This window comes from Heterodontus francisci, chromosome 24, assembly GCF_036365525.1.
Source record: "Heterodontus francisci isolate sHetFra1 chromosome 24, sHetFra1.hap1, whole genome shotgun sequence".
NCBI classification, from domain to species: domain Eukaryota; kingdom Metazoa; phylum Chordata; class Chondrichthyes; order Heterodontiformes; family Heterodontidae; genus Heterodontus; species Heterodontus francisci.
In genome coordinates, this window is record NC_090394.1 from 61,865,134 (window position 1) to 61,890,799 (window position 25,666).

Consider the following 25,666-nt stretch of genomic DNA (forward strand, 5'->3'; position numbering starts at 1 on the left):
AGGGGGTCGAGAGAGGGGGTCGAGAGAGGGGGTCGAGAGAGGGGGTCGAGAGAGGGGGTCGAGAGAGGGGGTCGAGAGAGGGGGTCGAGAGAGGGGGTCGAGAGAGGGGGTCGAGAGAGGGGGTCGAGAGAGGGGGTCGAGAGAGGGGGTCGAGAGAGGGGGTCGAGAGAGGGGGTCGAGAGAGGGGGTCGAGAGAGGGGGTCGAGAGAGGGGGTCGAGAGAGGGGGTCGAGAGAGGGGGTCGAGAGAGGGGGTCGAGAGAGGGGGTCGAGAGAGGGGGTCGAGAGAGGGGGTCGAGAGAGGGGGTCGAGAGAGGGGGTCGAGAGAGGGGGTCGAGAGAGGGGGTCGAGAGAGGGGGTCGAGAGAGGGGGTCGAGAGAGGGGGTCGAGAGAGGGGGTCGAGAGAGGGGGTCGAGAGAGGGGGTCGAGAGAGGGGGTCGAGAGAGGGGGTCGAGAGAGGGGGTCGAGAGAGGGGGTCGAGAGAGGGGGTCGAGAGAGGGGGTCGAGAGAGGGGGTCGAGAGAGGGGGTCGAGAGAGGGGGTCGAGAGAGGGGGTCGAGAGAGGGGGTCGAGAGAGGGGGTCGAGAGAGGGGGTCGAGAGAGGGGGTCGAGAGAGGGGGTCGAGAGAGGGGGTCGAGAGAGGGGGTCGAGAGAGGGGGTCGAGAGAGGGGGTCGAGAGAGGGGGTCGAGAGAGGGGGTCGAGAGAGGGGGTCGAGAGAGGGGGTCGAGAGAGGGGGTCGAGAGAGGGGGTCGAGAGAGGGGGTCGAGAGAGGGGGTCGAGAGAGGGGGTCGAGAGAGGGGGTCGAGAGAGGGGGTCGAGAGAGGGGGTCGAGAGAGGGGGTCGAGAGAGGGGGTCGAGAGAGGGGGTCGAGAGAGGGGGTCGAGAGAGGGGGTCGAGAGAGGGGGTCGAGAGAGGGGGTCGAGAGAGGGGGTCGAGAGAGGGGGTAGAGAGAGAGAGAGAGAGTGTGTGAGGGGCAGAGGGAGAGGACAAAGATAAAATGAAGGAGGAAACATAGTGTAAGGCAAATAAAAAGGTCAGGGGGAGACAGAAAAAAATTGAGATTGAGAAAGCATGAGAGATTTGTCCGCAACCAACCAATAATTACAAACAATAATAAAAATGTTTCTTCTTAGAATGGGAATTTTGCCAAAGGGTAAAGATACGATACAATGACTTTCTCCATGCTGTTAAGTTAAGTTATCAAAGCAACAGACACTTCCGAGATTTCCTTGAAGGTTTTTTCCCATTACACAGTACCAATTACAAATTTTATGGCCACTTTTCTCTTCCCATCTCTGGTTTAACAAAATGTCCTGCACATTACGCTCGTCACAGTTTTGACTGCATAAAATTTTCTTCATCTTTGACTTTCACTCTTCTATGCTTTTCCAACACAAGCACTGCAGATAGGAGCCTGCTATCCAAATGCAATTTTCTTCTATGGTGAATGAAAATGGACCAATTTTTTTTCTGAGTGGTTTTTGAACATAATACTGCCTTTTCTTGGCTTATTTGTATTGTTTAAGAGAAATGTCAGAATCACATCCCAATAGATGATAAAATAACTATTAAAAAGACACATTTTCAATCTTTAAACCATTATTAGCTCAGTTTATACAAAGAACAAAGAACAGTACAGCACTGGAACAGGCCATTCGGCCCTCCAAGCCTGCACCGATCTTGATTATATTTCTTAAAATTCCACTCTTGCTGCAAAATTGCATTAGCATTGTCAAGTCCAATCAATTTTAAAATTAAGTGCCTTTAGAAAAATATTGAAGATCATCTCCCCCTATACAGCAGGGAGATTTTGACTTTTCCACATTTTCAGTTTTCTTGATTAAGAACATGACTTGTTTTTGAGGCACGCTTCAGAGTTCTAAATTATTTAAATACATTGCACGAACACCAACTCGCAAAATACATGTAAATTCCATTGAATTATAACATGAGATTTACCATCTCAACCTTACCTTATAGAAACGCCGCAATAAGTGGACACTTTCTTCCCTTGCACCCTGTAGAACAGAAAAAAAAACTGATAGAGCAACAAAGATAATAGATCAATGAATGCAAATATAATCGAATTAATGGATACAGGGATCAAGTACAAATTGGGTGACAACCAATATATAACTAAAATCAGGCAAATATTAAAATCAAAAGGAAAATAAATCTATGGCTTTATGGTCTTCTGCTGTTGTTGGTAGCAGGTCAGCAGCAAAGTTACCCCAGCTGGAGGGATGGAGGGTAAATGGTATTGGTGGGGGGGGGGGGGGTTAAGAAAGAACACAGCAACATGCATGGAAGGTATGGGATGGCATGGGAAGATGGGAGTTGGGATGGGGATGATTGGAATGGGATGGGGATGGCATGAGAGAGATTTAATAATAAAGTTGCTAATTTCACCGCAAAAGTTTTGCAGATTACGTATTAAAACAAAAATGACATGCCACAGGAGATTGGCTATATGCATTTATATCTTGGCCTCTAACAATAAATTACAGACTTACTATTAGAAAGCATAGCTCTATATAGACTGATACTCAAACTTGGATTTCATGACCTAAGCAACTGGCAATCCAAGTGACATATCTACTCAGATTAGCTAATGTCATTACTGAGAAAATACTTAGCAATGAACAAGCTTGAAAGGTTAGCAATGTCCAATCATATTGTGCATTCTATATATGTAAAGAAAAAAAATAAAGCACACAAATAGAGCTGCGTAAGTAGCATGAGGTTCAGTTCGACAGGGTATTGCTTCTAAAGAGTAATAAACTTGGGGAATTTGGTGAGTGAGGGAATTTTAACAGTGGATCATTTTCTCAAATTTACTTAAGTTGTTCACTTAGCATTTAACTTTAAGTTTAAATTTCTTTCACAGCGTTAGTGGTAAACAAGATGCCTGCTAGTGACAGTTGCACAGTTAAGTTAATCAGGAGGCTAGTTAAAACTTGTAATTACTAGAATTACTAAAAGGTTCGAGTACTTAGTAAACACTGATACAAAGTATTCGTTAAGGAAGAGGATGCTGACAAAGTATCAGTAGAAGCAGAGATGGTAGAGGTAATGGATAAGGTGAAAATTAATCGGATGGATGAACTGGAAAGGCTAGCTGTACTGAGAGTGGATAAGTCAACTGGTCCAGATGGCTTGCATCTAAGGTTGCTAAAGGAAGTGGGAATGGAGATAGTGGAAGGGTTTGCCATAATCTTCCAATCTTCCCCAGATACGGGGAGGTGCCAGAGGGCTGGTGAGAGGCAAATGCAATACCCTTATTCATGAAAGGGTGTAAGGATATTCCTAGTAACTACAGGCCAGGCAGTTTAACATCAGTGGTGGGTTAGGTTTTAGATGCAATAATTGGGGGGAAAATCAACAGGCATTTGGAGAGGTTTGACTTAATTAAGGAGGGCCAGCACGTGTTTATAAAAGGCAGATTGTGCTTGACTAATCTAATTGAATTGTTGATGAAGTAACAGAAAAGGTTGATGAAGGGAATACGATGGATATTGTCTATATGGATTTTAAGAAAGTGCTCGACAAAGTACCACATAAAAGGCTGGTTAACAAAGTTGAGTCTCATGGAATATGAAGATCATTGTCAGATCAGATTTTAAAAATTGGCTTAAGGACAGAAGACAGCAAGTCGTGGTTGTTGTCAGACTGGAGGATGATAGACAGTGGTGCTCTCCCAAGGTTCAGTCATAGGAGTACTTTTTTTTTTGAATATATATTGTATATAGAAAATGACTTGGATATTGGAATACAAAGTAAAATTTCAAAATTTGCTGAGGACACCAAACTCAGAATGTGGCAGACAATGAGGATGATACCAAAAGACTGCAAGAGGACATAGACATGCTAGCAGAATGGGCAGACAAACATCAGGTGGAATTTAATAGAGTGAGGTAATGCATTTTGGCAGAAGGGTTACAGAAAGGCAATATAGACTAAATGGTACAGTTCTGAAGAGCGTACAGGGACCTGGAGGTTTATGTGCACAAATCTTTGAAGATGGTAGGACACATCAAGAGAGTAGTTAGCGAAGGATATGGGATCTTGGGCTTCATAAATAGAGGTATGAGTAAAAAAGCAGGGACATTATGCTAAACCTGTATAAAACCCAGGTTAGGCCACAACAGGAGTATTGGGTCCAGTTCTGGTCACCATACTTTAGGAATCAAGTGAGAGTTCTTGAGGGTGTAGAGGAGATGTACCAGAATGGTTCCAGGGATGAGAGATTTTAGCTACAAGGCTGGGTGGAGAAGCTGGGGTTGTTCTCCTTGGAACAAAAAGTTGGAGAGATTGGATAGAGGTGTACAAGATTAATACAGGTTTATATTAGGCAGACTAAGAATAGCTGTGCCTGTGGTACAAGGACTAGGGGACACAGATTTAAGGTTTTGGGAAGAGTTACAAGGGGGTGAGATGAAGAACTTTTCTTATGCAGCGAGTGCTAATGACATGGAACTCGGTGCCTATCAGGGTGGTGGAAGAGGAGACGATCAGTGATTTCAAAAGGAAATTGGATAGGTGCTTGAGGGGAACAAATGTGCAGGGTGACGGGGATACAGGAGGGGAATGGGACTGACTAGATTGCTCTAGAGAGCGCTGACATGGACTTGATGGGCCGAATGGTCCCCTTCTGTGCTGTAATGACGATGTCTGTCATTACACCTTAGTAAGATCATTTGAATTTAGGATAGAAAATGGCTTAAGCTTTGCGACATGACTCCGATCAGTTGAGCGCCCTGCTTTTAACTGTAGAATTATGTCAATCAAGTCCTAATTAAAAAAAACTAATATGGAATCACTATAGTAAATGGCATAGAAGTTCTGGCACAATATAATTGTGGGTACAGTGAATCTAGAATCGTTAAGCTAACTTGTTTTCAATTGCCTTGGGGACACAAGACCAGCATTGTTGAACTGACTCCAAGTCACCAAAATATAAATCTTTGGGCAATGATGCCTTTCAGCTCAAAGTTAAAATCTCTTGGGGTAATCACGTTAATCTAACAAAAACCTCTCCATTCACTACAAAATAAGTGCTGATCGACATAGTCATTTACTTGATCCTATGTGTTCAGATTATAAACAAAGAGGGAAGGGCAGGACTGGTGCGTAGGAGGTCTGATGCGGGCACAGTACCCAAAAGCTCTGAAGGAAACTAGGCCTGGTGAATTTTAATGTTCAATGAAATTGAAGCTGGTGAGAGGGTTGGGAGCCGATTGCTGTTGGGGATCTAAGGAAATGATTGCTGGAATAAGGTAGGTGTTGGGGATAGGGAAGGAGATGGAGATCCATGATAGGGGTAGTTGGCAGTTCTCGAAGACATATTGTAAGATTTTAATGATTTCATTAATTTTTGCAAGTTTTTAAAAAATCTAACTTTGGGTTTTCTTTATTTTTGGGTAATGTGTTATTTTTTCCATATAGGCTTGAGTGTTCTAGTTGAGTTCTGCATGTTAAACAGGATGTCAGGGAAAAACTGTGGGAAAACTCCCTTTCTGATATGAAACAACACACAAACACACACACAAACGCTCAAAGGCACCAAATGTATTAAGTTAAAATGCTATCTCAAGAAAGAATGCAGAATAGACATTAAGTGTCTGGGTCCTTGGTCCATGTTGCCCAGGTGTCTTATCTCAATTAGAAAGTCATAATTAAAAGCCAATCTAATTAGGCTAGTAACAGCTACAGCAATTATCAGGCATTAAGTCACAGTCATCTATTAACTCAGAGGTCCATGACAGGGGTAGTTGGCAGCCCTGGAAAAGGTATTGTAAGATTTTAATGATTTCATTAATTTTGAGAGTTTTAAAAAATAATTTGGGGTGTTCTTTATTTTTGGGTTATGCTTTAATAATTTTTCCATATAGGCTTGCGAGTTCTAGTTGAATTCTGCATGTTAAACAAGATGCCAGGGAAAAACTGTGGGAAAATCTTTTACAGTGAGTTTTCCCATATCTTGTCAAAGGTATTTTGTCATTGATGTAGATCTGTACATGAACAGCAATTGATATATCAGTATGAACCGCATGTAACCAAGATGAACTGTTTATAAGAGGATGTAATGTGGTTCATATAAGTGATCTGTTTGGAAAAGGACATGATACTTTTGTTCACAAAAGTTATGTGATCCCGGGAGCAGAGGTTGAAGTGAATTGGACATTTGTTTGAGCGTACATGCCAAGGAACTGAGAGCTACACATCAGGTGACACTAAACCTAGCCAACTGAAAGGGTTAATTTGAACTGTACCCAAATATGGGATGAGAGCTGGTCAAAATGAAGTATAAAGTTGAAAGCAGAGAGCCATCTTTGGCACAGTCTTAGAGGGAACTCGGAGAGACAACTGAGGAACAAACTGAAGTCACTTACGCTGTCGACAACTTGGGATTTTTAGGCTCCTGGGTATAAGATATTTCGATGTCATCTTCACTGCTTTCTGTTAAGTATTTTGCATATTGGTTAGTAAATTTTGCTGGTGCATTTGTACCTTGTAGGTAAGGGCCAGGCCAAGAACGCCATTGTTGTTAAAGAAATTAGGAACTGATTACAAAAATTCTTACAGTATGCCTGGGGAAAGGTGGTGGTGGTGGTGGGGTGGGGGTGAGCAGCAGAGGCAACTGAATGAACAGACTTCAACTTCATGATAAACGAGTTCATAAGCTCCAAATACTTATTGTTGGAGAACAAAGTGCAGGAGATAGAAGTTTATGGAGGCAGTTGATAGTGGAGAAATGAAGCTGAAGTTTATTTTTGTTCTCCAAGATGATTTGGGAGTAGTTGTGTGTATTAACAAGGGAGAATGAAGTCCAGTATAGCATCAAATGGTCCACTCTAGGATGTAGTAATCGAGGGCTAAAGCTAGTTGTGCGTCAGATAAACTCAAGCCTGTACCCATAGGACTTGAGTGAGTGAAGGTGATGGTCATATTGGGGGAACAATCGGGATGACAGAGTGTGAAAGTTTTGTTGGGGCTAAGGGCATCAAAAGGTGAAGGTAAGGGAGCAGAGACCACAGCTAGAGGCCAAAGGCCCAGCAGTTTGAAAATGTAGCTGGAAGCAACTTGGGGTCGAATTCTTTCCATGAGCAGAGGCAGAAGAAAGTGGTGTTGACAGAAGTAGAGGAATGAGGGTAGTTAGGGATCCACGATAGATGACCAGGTCAGTGTACAGAGCCACAGGAAATGGCAAAGTCAAGGGGTGCTCATGAAAAGTAGGTTGGAGAATTTATACAAAGGGAAAGGTTTATGTAGCATAGGAAGGTGGCGAATTCACCAAGAATGAGGAGTTATCAGTGCAGAGACTGAAGAAAAGGAAGGGGGGACTATCATGGGGGAGACATGGTGTGGTGCTCGAGGATAATGTGGATTTTAAGTGAAAGAGAGGAGGAGGAGTAAAACAGGAAGAGACTGAAGGAGAATGCACCCAAGGAGTATGGTGAGAAACCAATGCGTAATTTGGTTGTTGGAAGATGGAGGGGGCAGTAGGCGGGAGCTTCAGTTATTGAATGTATGGGGCTTTATTTGCTGAGTAATTGTTTGCAACCCACTTACTAGTTTTAACAGGTATCTCAACCCCAGCTCCAAACAATTGAGCACACCACCCCTTGATCAATTTGGCTCCACAGTTCCATGAGCAGTTTCCATACACAGCCTGGATTCTGAAAACTTGTACACTTTATTGCCTTGTCACTAAAATACAATAGTTCAGAAGCAGCCACTCTGTGCATGCACCCTGCAGCAATGGCCAGAAGTCTGCTGCAGACCTACAGTCCTGAAACCAGTTCAATGGACTATTTCATGTGTGGAGGCTCACTCAGAATACATTCATGACATGACTCAATAGCAAGAATGTGAGTTTTAAAAAAAACAGAAGTAATTATTAGTTTCAATTTTCACCATGGGTAATTACACAATAACACACTACAAATCAACATGATTACCTTAAGTGAGCTGTGGGTGAAAGAATAGCATACTATCTGAGAGGTTTCACGGAACAACATATCATGCTTTAGCATGCCCATCAATCTGGGAAACAGCCAAATAAAAAGTGCTCTAAACAAGAGTCCATATATGTAACTTAAGTATTTTTCATCCATCTTTGAGATTTACCGATATACCATTGGAATCGCCATTTATGTGTTTCTTCGATCAAGGTTGGAACACTATGCCATGATGTCAGGAGAATGACCTTTAGGAAGTCCTCGCAGAGCTGAATAGTGAATTATTTCCTGAATGTATTTTTAAGCATGCCATGTTTTCCTTTAATTTCAAGAACAGTAGATGTAGTGATTTTCATGCCATAACTACATAAAAGAAAGCAACTCATAGCATAAACTTTACCACCCACATAAAATTGTGTAGGTCAATAACTCAGGTGAAACATTGTAATTGGTGAAACGAATATTAATAAAGGGCTGCATTTTTAATCTAATGGAAATTGTTGATAAAAATCTGACTTCTCACCATATATAATGGTGAGCACATTTTGTAAAATTAAAATTGACTTTGCATGATAATGGGGCTCCCAGTCCCCTGCCAGAAAAAAATTCTGGCATATTCTTTATGCTGTCTTTCCCTCTTCCAGCCTCCATAAATTCCAATTAGTCCAAAACTCAGTTGGCCATATTCTATCCTACATTAATTCCTTACCCATTACTCCCAGCTTCGTTGACCAACATTGGCTTCCTGTCCCTCAACACACTGAATTTTAAATACTCGTCTTCAAATCCGCCACAGTCTCACCCTACCGTATCTCTGTATCCCATCTTGCACGAGTCCTGTGACTCGTGCTTTCTATCCATTCCACCCTGCCAGAGGTGCAGAGCCGTCAGCTATGTCAGCCGTACTTCCAAGCAGTCCCTCTTCAAACCCTTTCACTTTTTTTTCCATTTGTGCATGGGATGTGGGGGCCGCAGGCTCTCTGTCTTCGCGTTTCTTCACGGATGACGATTTTGGGAAGGTTGTACACATCACTTGCAGGCCCACTGGTGGCTAGTCAGGCCTATCCATGAGCGGCAGATTCTCCCACAGTGGGTGCAAATGAAGGCATAGTAGCTGCTGTGAACAAATGGATCTATGCTTCTCCTTTTCTCTTTTATGCTGGTTCTTAGCTCAGTTTCAAAGGTGTCTGTAGCCCTCCTGATGTAGCATCTACAGGCATCACGATCTATGGCTTGCGCTTCCCACTGACGATGGTCGATGTGGCACAGAGAGGAACTTCTTCAGGGAGTCCTTGAAACATTTGCATGGGGGTCCCTCTGTTCCCATTACCCGTGGTCAGCTCTCCATACAACACGATTTTGGGCAGGCGACTGTCGTCCATCTGGGCAACGTGAACCCCTCCGCCCGCCCCCACCCCCCACCCCCAAAAACGCAGTTGGCTTTTCAGGAGGATGGCCTCTTCGCTAGTGATATTGACTGTTTCCAGGACTTCAATGTTTGTGATGCGGCCCTGCCAATGGATCTTGAAGATGCTGCAGAGGCAGTGCTGATGAAAGCGCTCTAGAAGGCAGTATAGGACCCATGACATGGCACCATACAGAAGGGTGGTGAGGGCTACGGCTTTATACACTTTGAGTCTGGTCTGTGCTCTGAGGCTATGGTTGTCCCACACTTGTTTGTAGAGTCTGCCGAATGTATGGTTTTTGCTTTTGAGAGGCTATTGTCCACTTCTTTGTCCATGGTGGCATCAAACGAGATGACGCTGCCCAAATAAGTAAACTGCTTGACGGCATTCAGCTTGGTTCCCTCGATGACTTTGCTTGGTGGTCTATATTCCTTTTGGGGTGCAAGCTGATGCAGGACTTCAGTATTCTTTAAAATGATTTTTAGTCCAAAGAGTTGTGCCGTCTCAGAAAAATGTGTTGTTATAGGTTGCAGGTCTGACTGACTGTGGGCCAGGAGGGCTACAGTCAACGACGAAAAGAAGTTCACGGATGAGTTTTTCTTGTGTCTTTGTGTGTGCTTGAAGATGCCAGAGGTTGAAAAGACCTCCATCAGTCCGGAAGCATATGTTAACTCCCTCCTGAAGGTCTACTGTTGCCTGCTGCAGCATCATGCTGAAAAAGATGGTGAATAAGGTTGGGGCCAGCACACTTCGCTACTTCACGCCACTGAAGATTCGGAAGAGACTCAAGAGGTTGTTGTTTTGCTCGACTTGCCCATACTGATTTTCATGAAACTGCTTCACCAATGGCCAGGAACCTGGGTGGGCATCCAAGTTTTTCAAGGATTTTCCAAAGTCCGTCTCTACTGACAGGGTCGAATGCCTTGGTCAGGTCTATGAAAATGGGGTACAGGCCTATGTTTTGCTCACAACACTCTTCTTGTAATTGTCTGTGGTGCCTCGGTTTGCTCTGAAACCACACTAGCTCTCTGGGAGGTTTCCTTCCACAATGGTAGGCACAAGCCTGTTCAGAAGTACTCTAACCAGGATCTTCCCAGCATTAGAAAAGGAGGGTGATCCCACGGTAGTTGCAGCAGTCTGATTTTTCTCCTTTGTTTTTGTACAAGGTGGCAACGGCATCACAAAGATCCTGTGGAATCCTGCCCTGTTCCCAGCATGCCGTGAAAAACACATGGAGCTTGGTGTATAGGGCAGGGCCACCATGCTTCAAGTGGAATTCCACCAGCTCCGGAAGCTTCGTTCTTCTTCATCTGGTTGATGGCAGTCACAGTTTCCTCCAGAGTTGGGTTCTCATTCAGTTGTTCTTTGACAGGTTGTTATTGGCTAGGGCAGCATTTATTACCAACCCTAATTTCACTTGAGAAGGTGGTGGTGAGCCACCTCTCCTTCAACTTTAGAAAGCTTCAAAAAATCTTTACTTTTAGCCAAATTTTTGATCACTTCTCTTAATTCTCCCTCCATGACAAGTCTCTGTTCCTCGTTGGGACAGTTTCTCTGCTGAAGGTGCGATATAAATGCAAGATATTGTTCAGTGCTTTTTATGAACAGATGAAATATTAGCCAGATGGCATTTTTTTAAAACTCTATTTATTCCTGTGGTCCTGAGATCACTCTCAATCAATTTTACTGAACGATGTTGAAAATAAATGTTGAATCGCCAAGGTAACATGGAAAACATGCTGTTTAATCAACACAAACATTCCATACATCATGCTTCCTGAATATGTGAATCCACATTTATACAATTCTGAGCGCACTGAATATAGTAAAGGCTATGGGACCTGACAACATTCTGGCTGTAGCGCTGAAGACTTCTGCTCCAGAACTAGCTGTATTTCTAGCCAATCTGTTCCAGTAGAGCTACAACGCTAGCATCTACCTGACAAAGTGGAAAATTGCTCAGATATGTCCTGTCCACAAAAAGCAGTACAAATCCAATACAGCCAATTGCTGCCCCATCAGTCTACTCTCAATCAAAGTGATGGAAGGTGTTGTTGACAGTGCTACTAAGCACTCATTCACCCCAATAACCTGCTCATCAATGTTCAGCTTGGGTTCTGCCAAAGCCATTCAGCTCCAGACCTCATTATAGCCTTGGCCCAAAGAACTGAACGCAAAGCTGAGATGAGACTGACTGCCCTCGACATCAAGGCAGCATTTGACAGTGCGTGGCACCAAGGAGTCCTAGCAAAATTGAAGTCAGTGGGAATCAGGGGGAGAACTCTCCACTGGAATGAGTCATACTTAGCACAAAGGAAGATAATGGTGCTTGTTGGAGGCCAATCATCTTGGTCCCTGGAGTTCCTCAGAGTAGTGTCCTGGGCCCAACCATCTTCAGCTGCTTCATCAAAGACTTTCCCTTCATCATAAGGTCAGAAGTGGGAATGTTCACTGATGATTGGACAGTGTCATTTGCAACTCCTCATAGCCAAGCAGTCTATGCCTACAAGCAGCAAGGTCTAGACTACATTTGACTGATAAGTCACAAGTAACATTCGAGCCACACAAGTTCCAGACAATGACCACCTCCAATAAGAGAAAGTCTAAACATCTCCCCTTGACATTCAACTGCATCACCATTGTCGAATACCCCACTATCAATATCCTGGGGGCGAGGGGGGCGGTAGTGGTGGTGGTCACTACTGACCAGAAACTTAACTCGACCAGTCATTTAAATACTGTGGCTATAAGGGCAGGTCAGAGGCTGGGTATTTTGCAGTGACTCACCTCTTGATTTCCCAAAGGCTTTCTACCACCTACAAGGCACAAGTCAGGAGAGTGATGGAAAACTCTCCACTGGTCCAGTTAAGCACAGCTCCAAAAGCATTCAAGAAACTGGACACCATACAGGACAAAGCAACCCACTTGATTGGCATCCCAACCACCAGCTTAAATAGTCACTCCTTCCACGACCAGTGTACCGTGTCTGCAGTGTGTACCACCTACAACATGCATTGCAGCAACTCGCCAAGGTTTCTTCAACAGTTCCTCCCAAACCGGTGATCTCTACCACCCAGAAGGACAAGGGCAGCTGAAGCATGGGAACACCACCACCTGCAAGTTCCCCTCCAAGTCACACACCATCTTGACTGGGAAATACACTGCTGTTCTTTCATCGACTCTGGGTCAAAATTCTGGAACTCCCTAGCTAACAGCACTGTTGCAGTACCTTCACACATTGACTTCAGCAGCTGAAGAAAGCAGATCACCACTACCTTCTCAAGGGCAATTAGGGATGGACAATAAATGCTGGTCTTGCCAGCAATGCCCACATCCCATGAATGAATTAAAGTTGTGTTGAGTCATCAAACAGTTATAAAAATTGCCAAGTGTACTCAATCAGAACTATGAATTCTAATTTCAATTGTTCTCTCCCTACAAATCTCATTCCTACTAAATGTGGCTGCTTTCCCAAATAAACCTTTGTGGCAGCCCACAAAAGGTCAAAACCAAGGAAAACTGCATCATGCAGTCACATCCACCAAATTCAACATGTCTACATGCTCACTTGATTGGTGAGAAGAACATTAGGGTAGAGTTTGTGCCATGTTGCACTGTTTTTTTCCAGTGCAATTTGCCCAAAATTGTCCAACCCACTTAAAAGATCAAGGAATTTCAAGTGCAAGTTACATCTGGTGTAAATCAAGTTTCCGCAATCTTTGCCGCTGGTTCAAAATACGCTGAAGTTGGCCCTGTCTACACCCTGATTGAATTAATAGCGGTGAGTAACTGAACTTGCTTGTGACCTTCAGATTCTTAAAATGAAGCTTTTGTTTACAGATGCAAGGCTTTTAAAAGCTTTTATGTATGAAAAAAAAAACTCACCGACTCCTGGACATCAACAAAACTAGCAAATGGTTCAGTGAAGCTTTTTTTAAAGACAGTTTCAGTTACCCAAGATCTGCTGCTCACAGGTAGTGTACTTCATCCTCTTACTAAAAACGTTTATTTTTTGTAATAAACCTGTTTTCAGCAGTATTGATTAAACTGCATGAAGTTACCACTCAAATGCAGCAAAACCTGCATAAATGGACAATCCCAAAAAGACAATTGCAAAAAAAAAAACTGGCAACTTCAGCAACCCAAATAACATGTATGGCAAAATATACAAGAGGCACTCTGAAATCATGGACACTTACAAATTAGAAACTATACACAGCCTTCAATGCAAGAGTCTTTTTCCAACTTAAAACATGGAACAAGCGGGTCAGTGAAAGAAATGGCTTTGGTGGAATGGGAGAGCTCTTTAGCCAGCATCCACAGCAGCAGAGAAAATGCTCCATCTTTGGGACTGTATGCCTGCATGGTTCCATTTTCTCTGCCTCTATGGATTGAAGAGCTCACCATACATACAATGACCATTTTAAAAATAAGGACATATGCAAAATAAAGTATAGTTGATGTAGGGGATCGAGCTGGGAAGTGGAACTGACAACATAGCTCCATGGAGAGCTGGCATGGACTCGATGGGCCGAATGGCCTCCTTCTGTGCTGTAAATGTTTCACAGTCCCTAAGGTGTCCACGATGAACAGGTTTCACTGTATATCAAGGAATATTTAATACAAAAAAAATTCTAAAATGCTGTTCAGTTGCACTGGTTTATGGAAGATATAACGTGATTGTGCAAATGAGTGAGTGAAAGTGGAAACTCTACTCAGTTATATTTCTCAAACAGAATACGGAAAAGATTGCCCTATTAATTCATAGAATCTCACCAATGCTGTTAAAATAGCACAGCTGCTCTAGGATTTGATTAGGCATACAATGTTGGGAACACAGGTGTGCTACAAATCAGATCAATGTGCTCACTGGAGCCCTTAAAATGCATATTCACCTTCTTCTGTACCTTACTCCCTTATCTTCTTAGGAGATGGGGCAAGTATTTGTCAGTTCATGATTAAAAGGTACTAGAGCCAGCTGAACCAACCAGTGCTGCAGCCTTGGATAAAGATAACGTATTTGCTTCCAAAATCAGCGTCTATGCCATGGCTGACCGATGCCAATACAGTACTGGCAATAACAGAGTTACAACTGTGTTTATTTAACAAAAGTAGGCACTTGCGAGGACAGGACAGTGATCGTCAAATGACATGAACCCAGGGAATGAGAGACCAGTTATCTGATGGTCTGTGAGCCAAAAAAACTACAATGAAACTAATAGAAATAAAGAAATGGAAATTAGGAAAAATCTGGAAATAAGAAGCTAATACTGTTAACTATCCAAACATTTGCAATAAAACTTTGATTTTACAAAAAACTGATCAACAGCCAAACTTACTGCAATAAGAGAAGTGTCTGAATATGACTCAGAACGAGGTACAACAATTGAAAAGGGAGCGTTGCAAGTTGGGTATGGGTGTCATTCTTAAAGAGACAGAGACTATTTTATTCTGTTTGCAAGCTAATCAAAGAACAGACAGTCCAATTATTTTTATCCAGAGTATGGATAGGACACCTTCTGAAATAGAAGAAATGATCAGGAGGTGAAGGGAGTCAGACATAAAGTTACGTATATTTCTATTTTGTGAAAGATAACCAGAATTAAATCATAAATAGAATACAAATAAATAGAAAACAAGATTTTTGAAACATCCAAATCAGATATAAATGCTATGGAACTGGTCTCAGGTCCAAGCCCTGGTTTCTGGGCCAAAGACTGAAAAAAGGTGCTAAATGAAGTACAAGTGCAACAAAACAAACAGAAACAAAGAAATAACTTGAAAATATTCCAATTTTGCTGGATGATCCAAAAAGTATAAAATGGAGTTTAGATTTTCCAACACACTGATCTCAGTTGGGATGGAAGTAGAAAATTTCCAGGGCTAGAACCAACAGAATCTCGTGCCTTTGGCATTGACAGGAGAAGACAAAGTCAGGTTCAAATTTCTGATTACACACTGACACCTGCTGTGAAGTCCACTTTGAGCTGTAACGTTCCACACAATCAAATATGAATGCCAATCCTCACTAGATACGCTTACACTTTTGAATGGCCAGTTGGGCATGCTAACAGATGGTGAATGTGGCACTGGAACAATGAAGGCAATCATTCATGCTGGGCCAAAGACAGACAGACAAAGAGAGGAGAGATTAAGCCCACAGAATGCAGGCCAGCGAGTGGTTTGCTAACTAATACCAGCCTCACGAGAGGTTTCTTTCTCGTCAATGCAATTTTCACGTAACTTGCAGAAAGACAATTTATGCAATGTTTGGTGCAAGACCAGCATGAATTGTCAAAACTTCAATCAAATCTACAATCATTTAATTCATTATGATCTTGCAAACAATGTACCATAAACAAAACATTTCAAGTTTGCTGTCCAATTTTCTTTATTTTGACACTCAAAAATCTGTACAGGATTTCTAAAGATTTGTTTGTGCAATGCTACAGATAAATGCCATAAAACACCACAAAACACAGTGGTCAGCCCTTTTTCGTAACAGACCTCTTAGTTTTTTTACCATTGCTCATGCAAGCACTAAAACTGGATCAGGCATTACAATATGGTTGAAGTTTATAATTACAAGTTATCGTAGAGCATGTCAGATTGCCTGAGCTGGTTCCCAACTCTATATGGCAGACTCCCAACTGCACTACTCCACTGCCATGAAAGCAGTAGAGGTAGTTGGTTAATCTGCAACATTAGGTTCCAGAATCTTTCTAGATATAAAGAAAGAGCTATAGTACAAAAGGCTATGAAGTAGAACCTAAAAGCATATGGAATCAATGACTGGAGTGAAAGTATGAGGTTGCTAAAGGAAGCGGGAATGGAGATAACGGAAGGGCTTGCCATACAAAATCATCCAATCCTCCCTGGATACAGCTGATGTGCAACAGGATTGGAAAGTAGCAAATGTGACACCTTTAATCAAGAAAGGGCGCAAGGGCATTCCTAGCAACTACGGCCAATTAGTTTATCAGTGGTGGGTAAGGTTTTAGAAATAATGAGCAAAAAAAAAAAAAACAGATAAGAACAAGGATCAACAGTACAGCACAGGAACAGGCCATTCGGCCCTCCAAGCCTGCGCCGATCTTGATGCCTGCCTAAACTAAAACATTCTGCACTTCAGGGGACCGTATCCCTTTATTCCCATCCTATTCATGTATTTGTCAAGATGCCTCTTAAACGTCGCTATCATACCTGCTTCCACCACCTCCCCCGGCAGCAAGTCCCAGGCACTCACCACCCTCTGTGTAAAGAACTTGCCTCACACATCCCCTCTAAACTATGTCCCTCTCACCTTAAACCTATGTCCCCCAGTAACTGATTCTTCCACCCTGGGAAAAAGCTTCTGACTATCCACTCTGTCCATGCCGCTCATAACTTTGTAAACCTCTATCATGTCGCCCCTCCACCTCCGTCGTTCCAGTAAAAATAATTTGAGTTTTTCCAACCTCTCCTCATAGCTAATGCCCTCCAGACCAGGCAACATTCTGGTAAACCTCTTCTGTACCCTCTCCAAAGCCTCCACGTCCTTCTGGTAGTGTGGCGACCAGAATTGCACGCAATATTCTAAGTGTGGCCTAACTAAAGTTCTGTACAGCTGCAGCATGACTTGCCTATTTTTATACTCTATGCCCCGACCGATGAAGGCAAGCATGCCGTATGCCTTCTTGACTACCTTATCCACCTGCGTTGCCACTTTCAGTGACCTGTGGACCTGTACGCCCAGATCTCTCTGCCTGTCAATACTCCTAAGGGTTCTGCCATTTACTGTATACCTCCCACCTGCATTAGACCTTCCAAAATGCATTACCTCACATTTGTCCGAATTAAACTCCATCTGCCATTTCTCCGCCCAAGTCTCCAACCGATCTACATCCTGCTGTATCCTCTGACAATCCTCATCACTGTCCGCAACTCCACCAACCTTTGTGTCGTCCACAAACTTACTAATCAGACCAGCTACATTTTCCTCCAAATCATTTATATAAACTACAAACAGCAAAGGTCCCAGCACCGATCCCTGCGGAACACTAGTCACATCCCTCCATTCAGAAAAGCACCTTTCTACTGTCTTTATATTCCTCAAGGGATTCGTCTGTTCCTAGCCTTCCAGCCCTTAAGAATGCTACCTTTTTCTTTTTGACTAGGTTCAGAAAAAAAAAGAAAAATTGAGTTCAATAATTTCAGAGCATGACAGCCCCCCATTTTACTTTCATTTTTAAGTTATTTTTTCTTCCTTTTTTTTTTACATTCTTTTTTACATTTTTTACAATTTTTTTTGCATTTATTTCATTTCATCTTAGTTTGTTCAGTTTGCTTACCCACTGTTTTTTTCAGGTTATTTTTCTTCAGGTTTGCACTTGCTGATGTTCAATATTCAGTGTATTCACACCTAATCTGTACTAATGCTTTGTCTTTCAACACACCATTAACATATTGTTTGCCTTTGCTCCGTGACCTTTTGGTCAGCTATGTGGCCTGGTCCAATCTGCACCTTCTCCTTTGTTATCTCTTGCCCCACCCCCACCTCACTTGTTTATAATCTGTGACTTCTCTAATATTTGTCAGTTCCGAAGAAGGGTCGCTGACCCGCAACGTTAACTCTGCTTCTCTTTCCACAGATGCTGCCAGACCTGCTGAGTGATTCCAGCATTTCTTGTTTTTGTTTCAGATTTCCAGCATCCGCAGTATTTTGCCACTATTCAAGAAGTTAGCACAGACTACCCAAAATGAAACTGAAGCAAAGGGAGACCCTGAGTGCTACTATTTAAATAATGAGTAAGTGGAGACCTCCTCACAGACCTGTGGACGAAGAGTGGACAGTGGTTCACCAGATAGTGGTGCCGCTGAGGTACCGTAAAGAAATACCAAGAATGGCCCACGAACGTCCAACGCCTGGAGATGCTGGTGTACGAAAAACCCAAGCCTGCATAAGACAGCATTTTGACTGGCCAAAATTCCACAAAGATGCGGTGGAGCTCTATAAAACTTGTCACACATGCCAGGTTAAGGGGAAACCCCAACCTGCAATAAAACCTGCACTCCTAATTCTCACACCGGCTTTTGGGGAACCCTTCAGTGGAGTGTTAATGGAATGCGTGGGACCCCTGCCAGAAACAAAAGTGGGCAGACAAGCCCAAGCATGTCAGACAGTTAGGGAGGAAGGGGACAAAGAGGACAGTGAGGATAGGTTAGAGGAGGACCAGCAGGATCCCCAACTGGTACCCCCTGCCTGTCCGGTTAGCCAACCCTGAAATGTTGGGAAAATTAGATCCCACACTCTCCCATGTAAATGTAGGCCAAAGAGGCACCCTACCAAGGCTGCTAATGGCATTTACAGAAACCTACAGGGCCAAGTCAACAGTAAGGGAGATGCCTCACGTAGTTGAAATGCAGCAGTGAAAGTTGGACAGACATCTGTGAGCAGGAATGTCCCAGAGGACATGGGGCAGATAGGCAAAGAGACCATTCCCACAGTAAAGGAAAAAGGGAAGGAAAAATGCCCTAAAGTAAAAACATTTTGAAGACTCACCAGAAAACTAAAAGTGAGATCAGTGTAGATCTACCCACTGAAGAACCCAAGGATCAGGTCCCAAACCCAAAGCTAATTAAACCCATCAATTTCAATTCAGAATTCAGCAAGGACAAGGGCCCAGAGGAATTCTCAGACACCTCACAGGGGCTAAAAACCAATTTATTACCCCCTACCACAATAGGGAGAAAAACTATCAAGGTGCTGGAACCTAAATGGTTACAGCCATGTGTTCAGTACCTCGGTAAGGCTTTTGATAAGGTCCCACATGGGAGATTGGTTAAGAAGGTAAGAATCCATGGGATCCAGGGCAATTTGGCAAATTGGATCCAAAACTGGCTTAGTGCAAGGATGGTCGAGGGTTATTTTTGCGAATGGAGGCCTGTGACCAGTGGTGTACCACAGGGATCAGTGCTGGGACCCTTACTGTTTGTAGTGTACATTAATAATTTAGACGTGAATATAGGAAGTATGATCAGTAAGTTCACAGATGACATGAAAATTGGTGGTGTCGTAAATAGTGAGGAAGAAAGCATTAGATTACAGGACGATAGTTGGGCTGGTAAGATGGGCGGAGCAGTGGCAAATAGAATTTAATCCTGAGAAGTGTGAGGTGATGCGGTATGGCAGGATTGGGGAGACCAAGCGCAGACTGGGTGACCGCTTTGCGGAACATCTCCGCTCAGTCCGCAAGCAGGACCCTGAGCTTCCGGTTGCTTGCCATTTCAACACTCCCCCCTGCTCTCATGCTCACATCTCTGTCCTGGGATTGCTGCAGTGTTCCAGTGAACATCAACGCAAGCTCGAGGAACAGCATCTCATCTACCGATTAGGCACACTACAGCCTGCCGGACTGAACATTGAGTTCAATAATTTCAAAGCATGACAGCCCCCCACTTTACTTTCATTTTTAGTCATCTTTAGTTATTTTTTCTTCCTTTTTTTTTTGCATTCCTTTTTACATTTTTTGCATTTATTTCATTTCATCTTAGTTTGTTCAGTTTGCTTACCCACTGTTTTTTTCAGGTTGTTTTTCTTCAGGTTTGCACTTGCTGATGTTCTATATTCAGTATATTCACACCTAATCTGTACTAATGCTTTGTCTTTCAAAACACCATTAACATATTGTTTGCCTTTGCTCTGTGATCTTTTGGTCAGCTATGTGGCCTGGTCCAATCTGCACCTTCTCCTTTGTTATCTCTTGCCCAACCCCCACCTCACTTGTTTATAATCTGTGACTTTTCTAATATTTGTCAGTTCCGAAGAAGGGTCACTGACCCGAAACGTTAACTCTGCTTCTCTTTCCACAGATGCTGCCAGACCTGCTGAGTGAATCCAGCATTTCTTGTTGAGGTTATGTTAGAGCTGCATAGAATGCTGGCTAGGCCACTGCTGGAGTACTGTGTACAGTTCTGGTCACCACATTATAGGAAGGATGCGATTGCACTGGAGAGGGTGCAGAGGAGATTCACCAGGATGTTGCCTGGGCTGGAGCATTTCAGTTATTAAGAGAGACTGGATAGGCTGAGGTTGTTTTCCTTGGAGTGGAGAAGGCTGAGGGGGGACCTGATTGAGGTATATAAAATTATGAGGGCCACTGATAGGCTAGATAGGAAAAAACTTTTTCCCTTAGCGGAGGGGTCAATAACCAGGGAGCACAGATCTAAGATAAAGGAGCAGGAGGTTTAGAGGGGAGTTGAGGAAAGATTTTTCACCCATAGGGTGGTTGGAATCTGGAACATACTGCCTAACGGGGTGGTAGAAGCAGGAACCCTCACAACATTTAAGTAGTATCTAGATGAGCACTTGAAATGCCATAGCATTCAAGGCTACAGGCCAAGTGCAGGAAAATGGGATGAGATTGGATGGGTGCTTGATGGTCGGCGAAGACACGTTGGGCTGAAGGGCCCGTTTCTGTGCTGTAAAACTCTATGACTTTGTGTTGCAAAAACAGCAGTTATGGGGTTAAAGCTTGTACATACAAGAGAACTTGCCTCAAGCAATAATGGAAATTTGAAGACCTCAAGCCATGTGTTTATTGAGATGCACATCCCCAGGGTATGACAAATTAACACTAGAGAAACTTTAACCCAATTTGACTACAGATGACCATCCCAGACAAAACTCCAAAAAATGATTAAATCAGCATAGCTGTTGCAGACAAAGCCAGCTGCAGCAAATCTAAGACTGAGTATTTGAGGAGCGAGTGTTCAGAACGAATGTGCATATTTTTTCTTTTTCCCTTTCCACAACTAATAAAATGCTCCTTTTGTCACATTTCATTCCACGTGGTGCGGAGGAGTCAAGAAAATACTATATGCCAAATGAAAAATATTAATTCATCGGTTAGAAACTTACATTAGACTTTTAATGGAGAAAATCGGACAGTTCACTTTTTTTTTTAAAAAAAAAACTGGCAGCCAAGACAGCCACCGCAATTTGCATCTGAAACACCTTTGCACATTCCAAGGCCCAACCGGAGACAGAAGTCAAGCCCAGCCAGGACATTCCCACATGGGAGACTTATCAAGAAAGCAAATGCACATGGGATACAGGGTAATTTGATAAGGTGGATTCAAAATTGGCTTAGCTGTAGGAAACACAGAGAGTGATTACAGATGGCTGTTTTAGTGACTGGAAGCCAGTGTCCAGTGGCGTACCACGGGGATATGTGCTGGGTCCCCTATTGTTTGTCATTTATATAAACGACATAGATGACTATGTGGGGGGTAGGATCAGTAAGTTCGCGGATGACACAAAGATTGGCCGAGTGGTTAACAGTGAGGTTGAGTGTCTTGGGTTACAGGAAGATATAGATGGGATGGTCAAATGGGCAGAAAAATGGCAGATGGAATTTAACCCTGAAAAGTGTGAGGTGATGCACTTTGGAAGGAGTAATGTGACACGGAAATATTCAATGAATGGCCTGACACTGGGGAGTTCTGAGGAACAAAGGGACCTTGGCGTGTTTGTCCATAGATCCCTGAAGGCATATGGGACACTTGCCTTTATCAATCGAGGCATAGATTACAAAATCAGGGAGGTCACGTTGGAGTTGTATAGAACTTTGGTAAGGCCACAGCTGGAGTACATTGTGCAATTCTGGTCGCCACATTATAGGAAGGATGTGATTGCACTGGAGGGGTTGCAGAGGCGATTCACCAGGATGGTGCCTGAGATGGAACATTTAAGCTATGAAGAGAGGTTGGATAGGCTTGGGTTGTTTCCGCTGGAGCAGAGAAGACTGAGGGGCGACCTGATCGAGGTGTGCAAGATTATGAGGGGCATGGGCAGGGTGAATAGGAGCAGCTGGAAGAACTTTTTTGTTTTACCCAGAGGGTGGCGACAGTCAGGAATGCACTGCCTGGGAGGGTGGTAGACGCGTGTTGCCTCACATCCTTTAAAAAGTACCTGGATGAGCACTTGGCACGTCATAACATTCAAGGGTATGGGCCAAGTGCTGGCAAATGGGATTAGGTAGACAGGTCAGGTGTCTTTAATGCATCGGTGCAGACTCGATGGGCCGAAGGGCCTCTTCCGCACTGTATTATTCTGTGATTCTGTGAATGCTTTGGCTAACTGATGATTATCCAGATCACCCTCGTTAGCTGGATATTCAAAGGCATCTCAAGGCATTCATAAGTGGAGGCGTCCCTCCAGAGGATAAACACTGACAATACCACCTGAAACAGGTTTTGGGTTTAAGAGTTTGGACCTCATTAAAAACAAAGGGGATTGAACCACGCGACTGTCTCCCCAGGCTGTGAAAAACTGGGAGTTTTGTTACACACAAGAGACAAGCAGTAACTGAGACTGCAGTAGCAGAGAAGGCTGCGTGCCTCCCTTTCTTTCTCACTTTCCAGAAAACATCAAATTTGAAAACTATGACTGTGGACGCTCCAAGCCTACAGACTGCTACAGCCAGAGACCAGGGGAAGAGAGCCTCCCGCAAGTCTGCCTTCAAGAAAACCCTGAGCAAAGCGGGCAAGCCACAAAGCGAATTTTGACCAGCCAAGACTTCAAGAATACAACTCCAGCCAGACAACCACCGAATCATTCAACCTCAAACTGTGTATTTAACTTTTATTTATTCTGGACTTTAATCCAACCAAAACACCTACTTTCCACTTTGTAATCTATTTGCATGTGTCTGAGATCCTCGTGTGCATGAATGTGTAGCTTTATTTTTTATTATTTTAGATCGGGTTTAGCTTGTTGAGCATAATAAACTTACCTCTTTCTCGTTTAAACTAAAGAAAACCTGTCTGATTGGTTCTTTCATGATCACATTAAAAGTAAAACGGTAAAACACTCACTGAGGTGGTAAGCGCAAATACCGTTAAAGGAATAAACCCTATTGCAGTCAAAGAAGAGGAAGGGTGAGAGAGGTGACTGCGAGCCCCCTCCTCACTTTTTCGTAAAAATTTGACTATGGGTTCTATGTTATGATCCCTAGGTAATGATACCACTTAACCATACTGGGTAGTAAAAGATGCAATCCAGATTATAAAGGACAAAAAGCTCACTTGCAACAGTGACATGAAATTCTGATCCACAGAGAATATCTACCATAAAAATCCTTAGTCATTTTACAACATCTTATGCATACACTGCGTTCTCCCCTGCTCCTCTTTAAAAGATATCTTTTTCTCAGCAATCAGAAGCTGATTTATCTAATGAATCAACTCTAATAAAGGCTTTTAGAGAAGTTAGAATGATAGTTGCAATCTTGTATACAGGATTCTATTACTTTTGAAAGTTACAGCATTACACATGCTAACAATTTTAACCGGACTGGTGTCTGCTTTGTCAGAAATCAGCATATGATTTGATCATTCCTTGCACCTGAGGTCACCAGACAAGGCATCAAAATATCTCCTCCAATGCAGAGATCTTGTGCACATTTGTATCAGTTGACAACAATTTGCATTTAAATAGTGCCTTTAACAGAGTAAAACATTAAAAGGTGCTTCACAAGAGCATTAAGAAACAAAATTTCACACCCAACCACATTCTTTTGGGCCTCCTTATCTCGAGAGACAATGGATACGCGCCTGGAGGTGGTCAGTGGTTTGTGAAGCAGCGCCTGGAGTGGCTATAAAGGCCAATTCTGGAGTGACAGGCTCTTCCACAGGTGCTGCAGAGAAATTTGTTTGTCGGGGCTGTTGCACAGTTGGCTCTCTCCTTGCGCCTCTGTCTTTTTTCCTGCCAACTACTAAGTCTCTTCGACTCGCCACATTTTAGCCCTGTCTTTATGGCTGACCGCCAGCTCTGGCGAATGCTGGCAACTGACTCCCACGACTTGTGATCAATGTCACACGATTTCATGTCGCGTTTGCAGACGTCTTTATTGCGGAGACATGGACGGCCGGTGGGTCTGATACCAGTGGCGAGCTCGCTGTACAATGTGTCTTTGAGGATCCTGCCATCTTCCATGCGGCTCACATGGCCAAGCCATCTCAAGCGCCGCTGACTCAGTAGTGTGTATAAGCTGGGGGTGTTGGCCGCTTCAAGGACTTCTGTGTTGGAGATATAGTCCTGCCACCTGATGCCAAGTATTCTCCGAAGGCAGCGAAGATGGAATGAATTGAGACGTCGCTCTTGGCTGGCATACATTGTCCAGGCCTCGCTGCCATAGAGCAAGGTACTGAGGACACAGGCCTGATACACTCGGACTTTTGTGTTCCGTGTCAGTGTGCCATTTTCCCACACTCTCTTGGCCAGTCTGGACATAGCAGTGGAAGCCTTACCCATGCGCTTGTTGATTTCTGCATTTAGAGACAGGTTACTGGTGATAGTTGAGCCTAGGTAGGTGAACTCTTGAACCACTTCCAGAGCGTGGTCGCCAATATTGATGGATGGAGCATTTCTGACGTCCTGCCCCATGATGTTCGTTTTCTTGAGGCTGATGGTTAGGCCAAATTCATTGCAGGCAGCCGCAAACCTGTCGATGAGACTCTGCAGGCACTCTTCAGTGAGATGTTAAAGCAGCATCGTCAGCAAAGAGCAGTTCCCTGATGAGGACTTTCCGTACTTTGGTCTTCGCTCTTAGACGGGCAAGGTTGAACAACATGCCCCCTGATCTTGTGTGGAGGAAAATTCCTTCTTCAGAGGATTTGAATGCATGTGAAAGCAGCAGGGAGAAGAAAATCCCAAAAAGTGTGGGTGCGAGAACACAGCCCTGTTTCACACCACTCAGGATAGGAAAGGGCTCTGATGAGAAGCCACCATGTTGAATTGTGCCTTTCATATCGTCATGGAATGAGGTGATGATACTTCGTAGCTTTGGTGGACATCCGATCTTTTCTAGTAGTCTGAAGAGACCACGTCTGCTGACGAGGTCAAAGGCTTTGGTGAGATCAATGAAAGCAACGTAGAGGGGCATCTGTTGTTCGCGGCATTTCTCCTGTATCTGACGAAGGGAGAACAGCATGTCAATCGTCGATCTCTCTGCACGAAAGCCACACTGTGCCTCAGGGTAGACGCGCTCGGCCAGCTTCTGGAGCCTGTTCAGAGCGACTCGAGCAAAGACTTTCCCCACTATGCTGAGCAGGGAGTATCCACGGTAGTTGTTGCAGTCACCGCGGTCACCTTTGCTTTGATAGAGGGTGATGATATTGGCATTGCGCATGTCCTGGGGTACTGCTCCCTCGTCCCAGCACAGGCATAGCAGTTCATGTCGTGCTGAGAGTATAGCAGGCTTGGCACTCTTGATTATTTCAGGGGTAATGCTGTCCTTCCCAGGAGCTTTTCCACTGGC

At 43.7% G+C, this 25,666-nt stretch overlaps 1 protein-coding gene across 1 annotated transcript in view; it reads right to left on the reverse strand.

Moving 5' to 3' along the window:
• The window catches only part of clec16a (C-type lectin domain containing 16A), a 302,517-nt gene that overhangs the window by 167,603 nt on the left and 109,248 nt on the right, over nucleotides 1-25,666 (reverse strand). Inside the window, exon 16 of the mRNA XM_068056378.1 lies at nucleotides 1,972-2,016. Within this exon, the coding sequence (XP_067912479.1) occupies nucleotides 1,972-2,016 (45 nt within the window). The remainder of the gene's footprint in view (nucleotides 1-1,971; nucleotides 2,017-25,666) is intronic.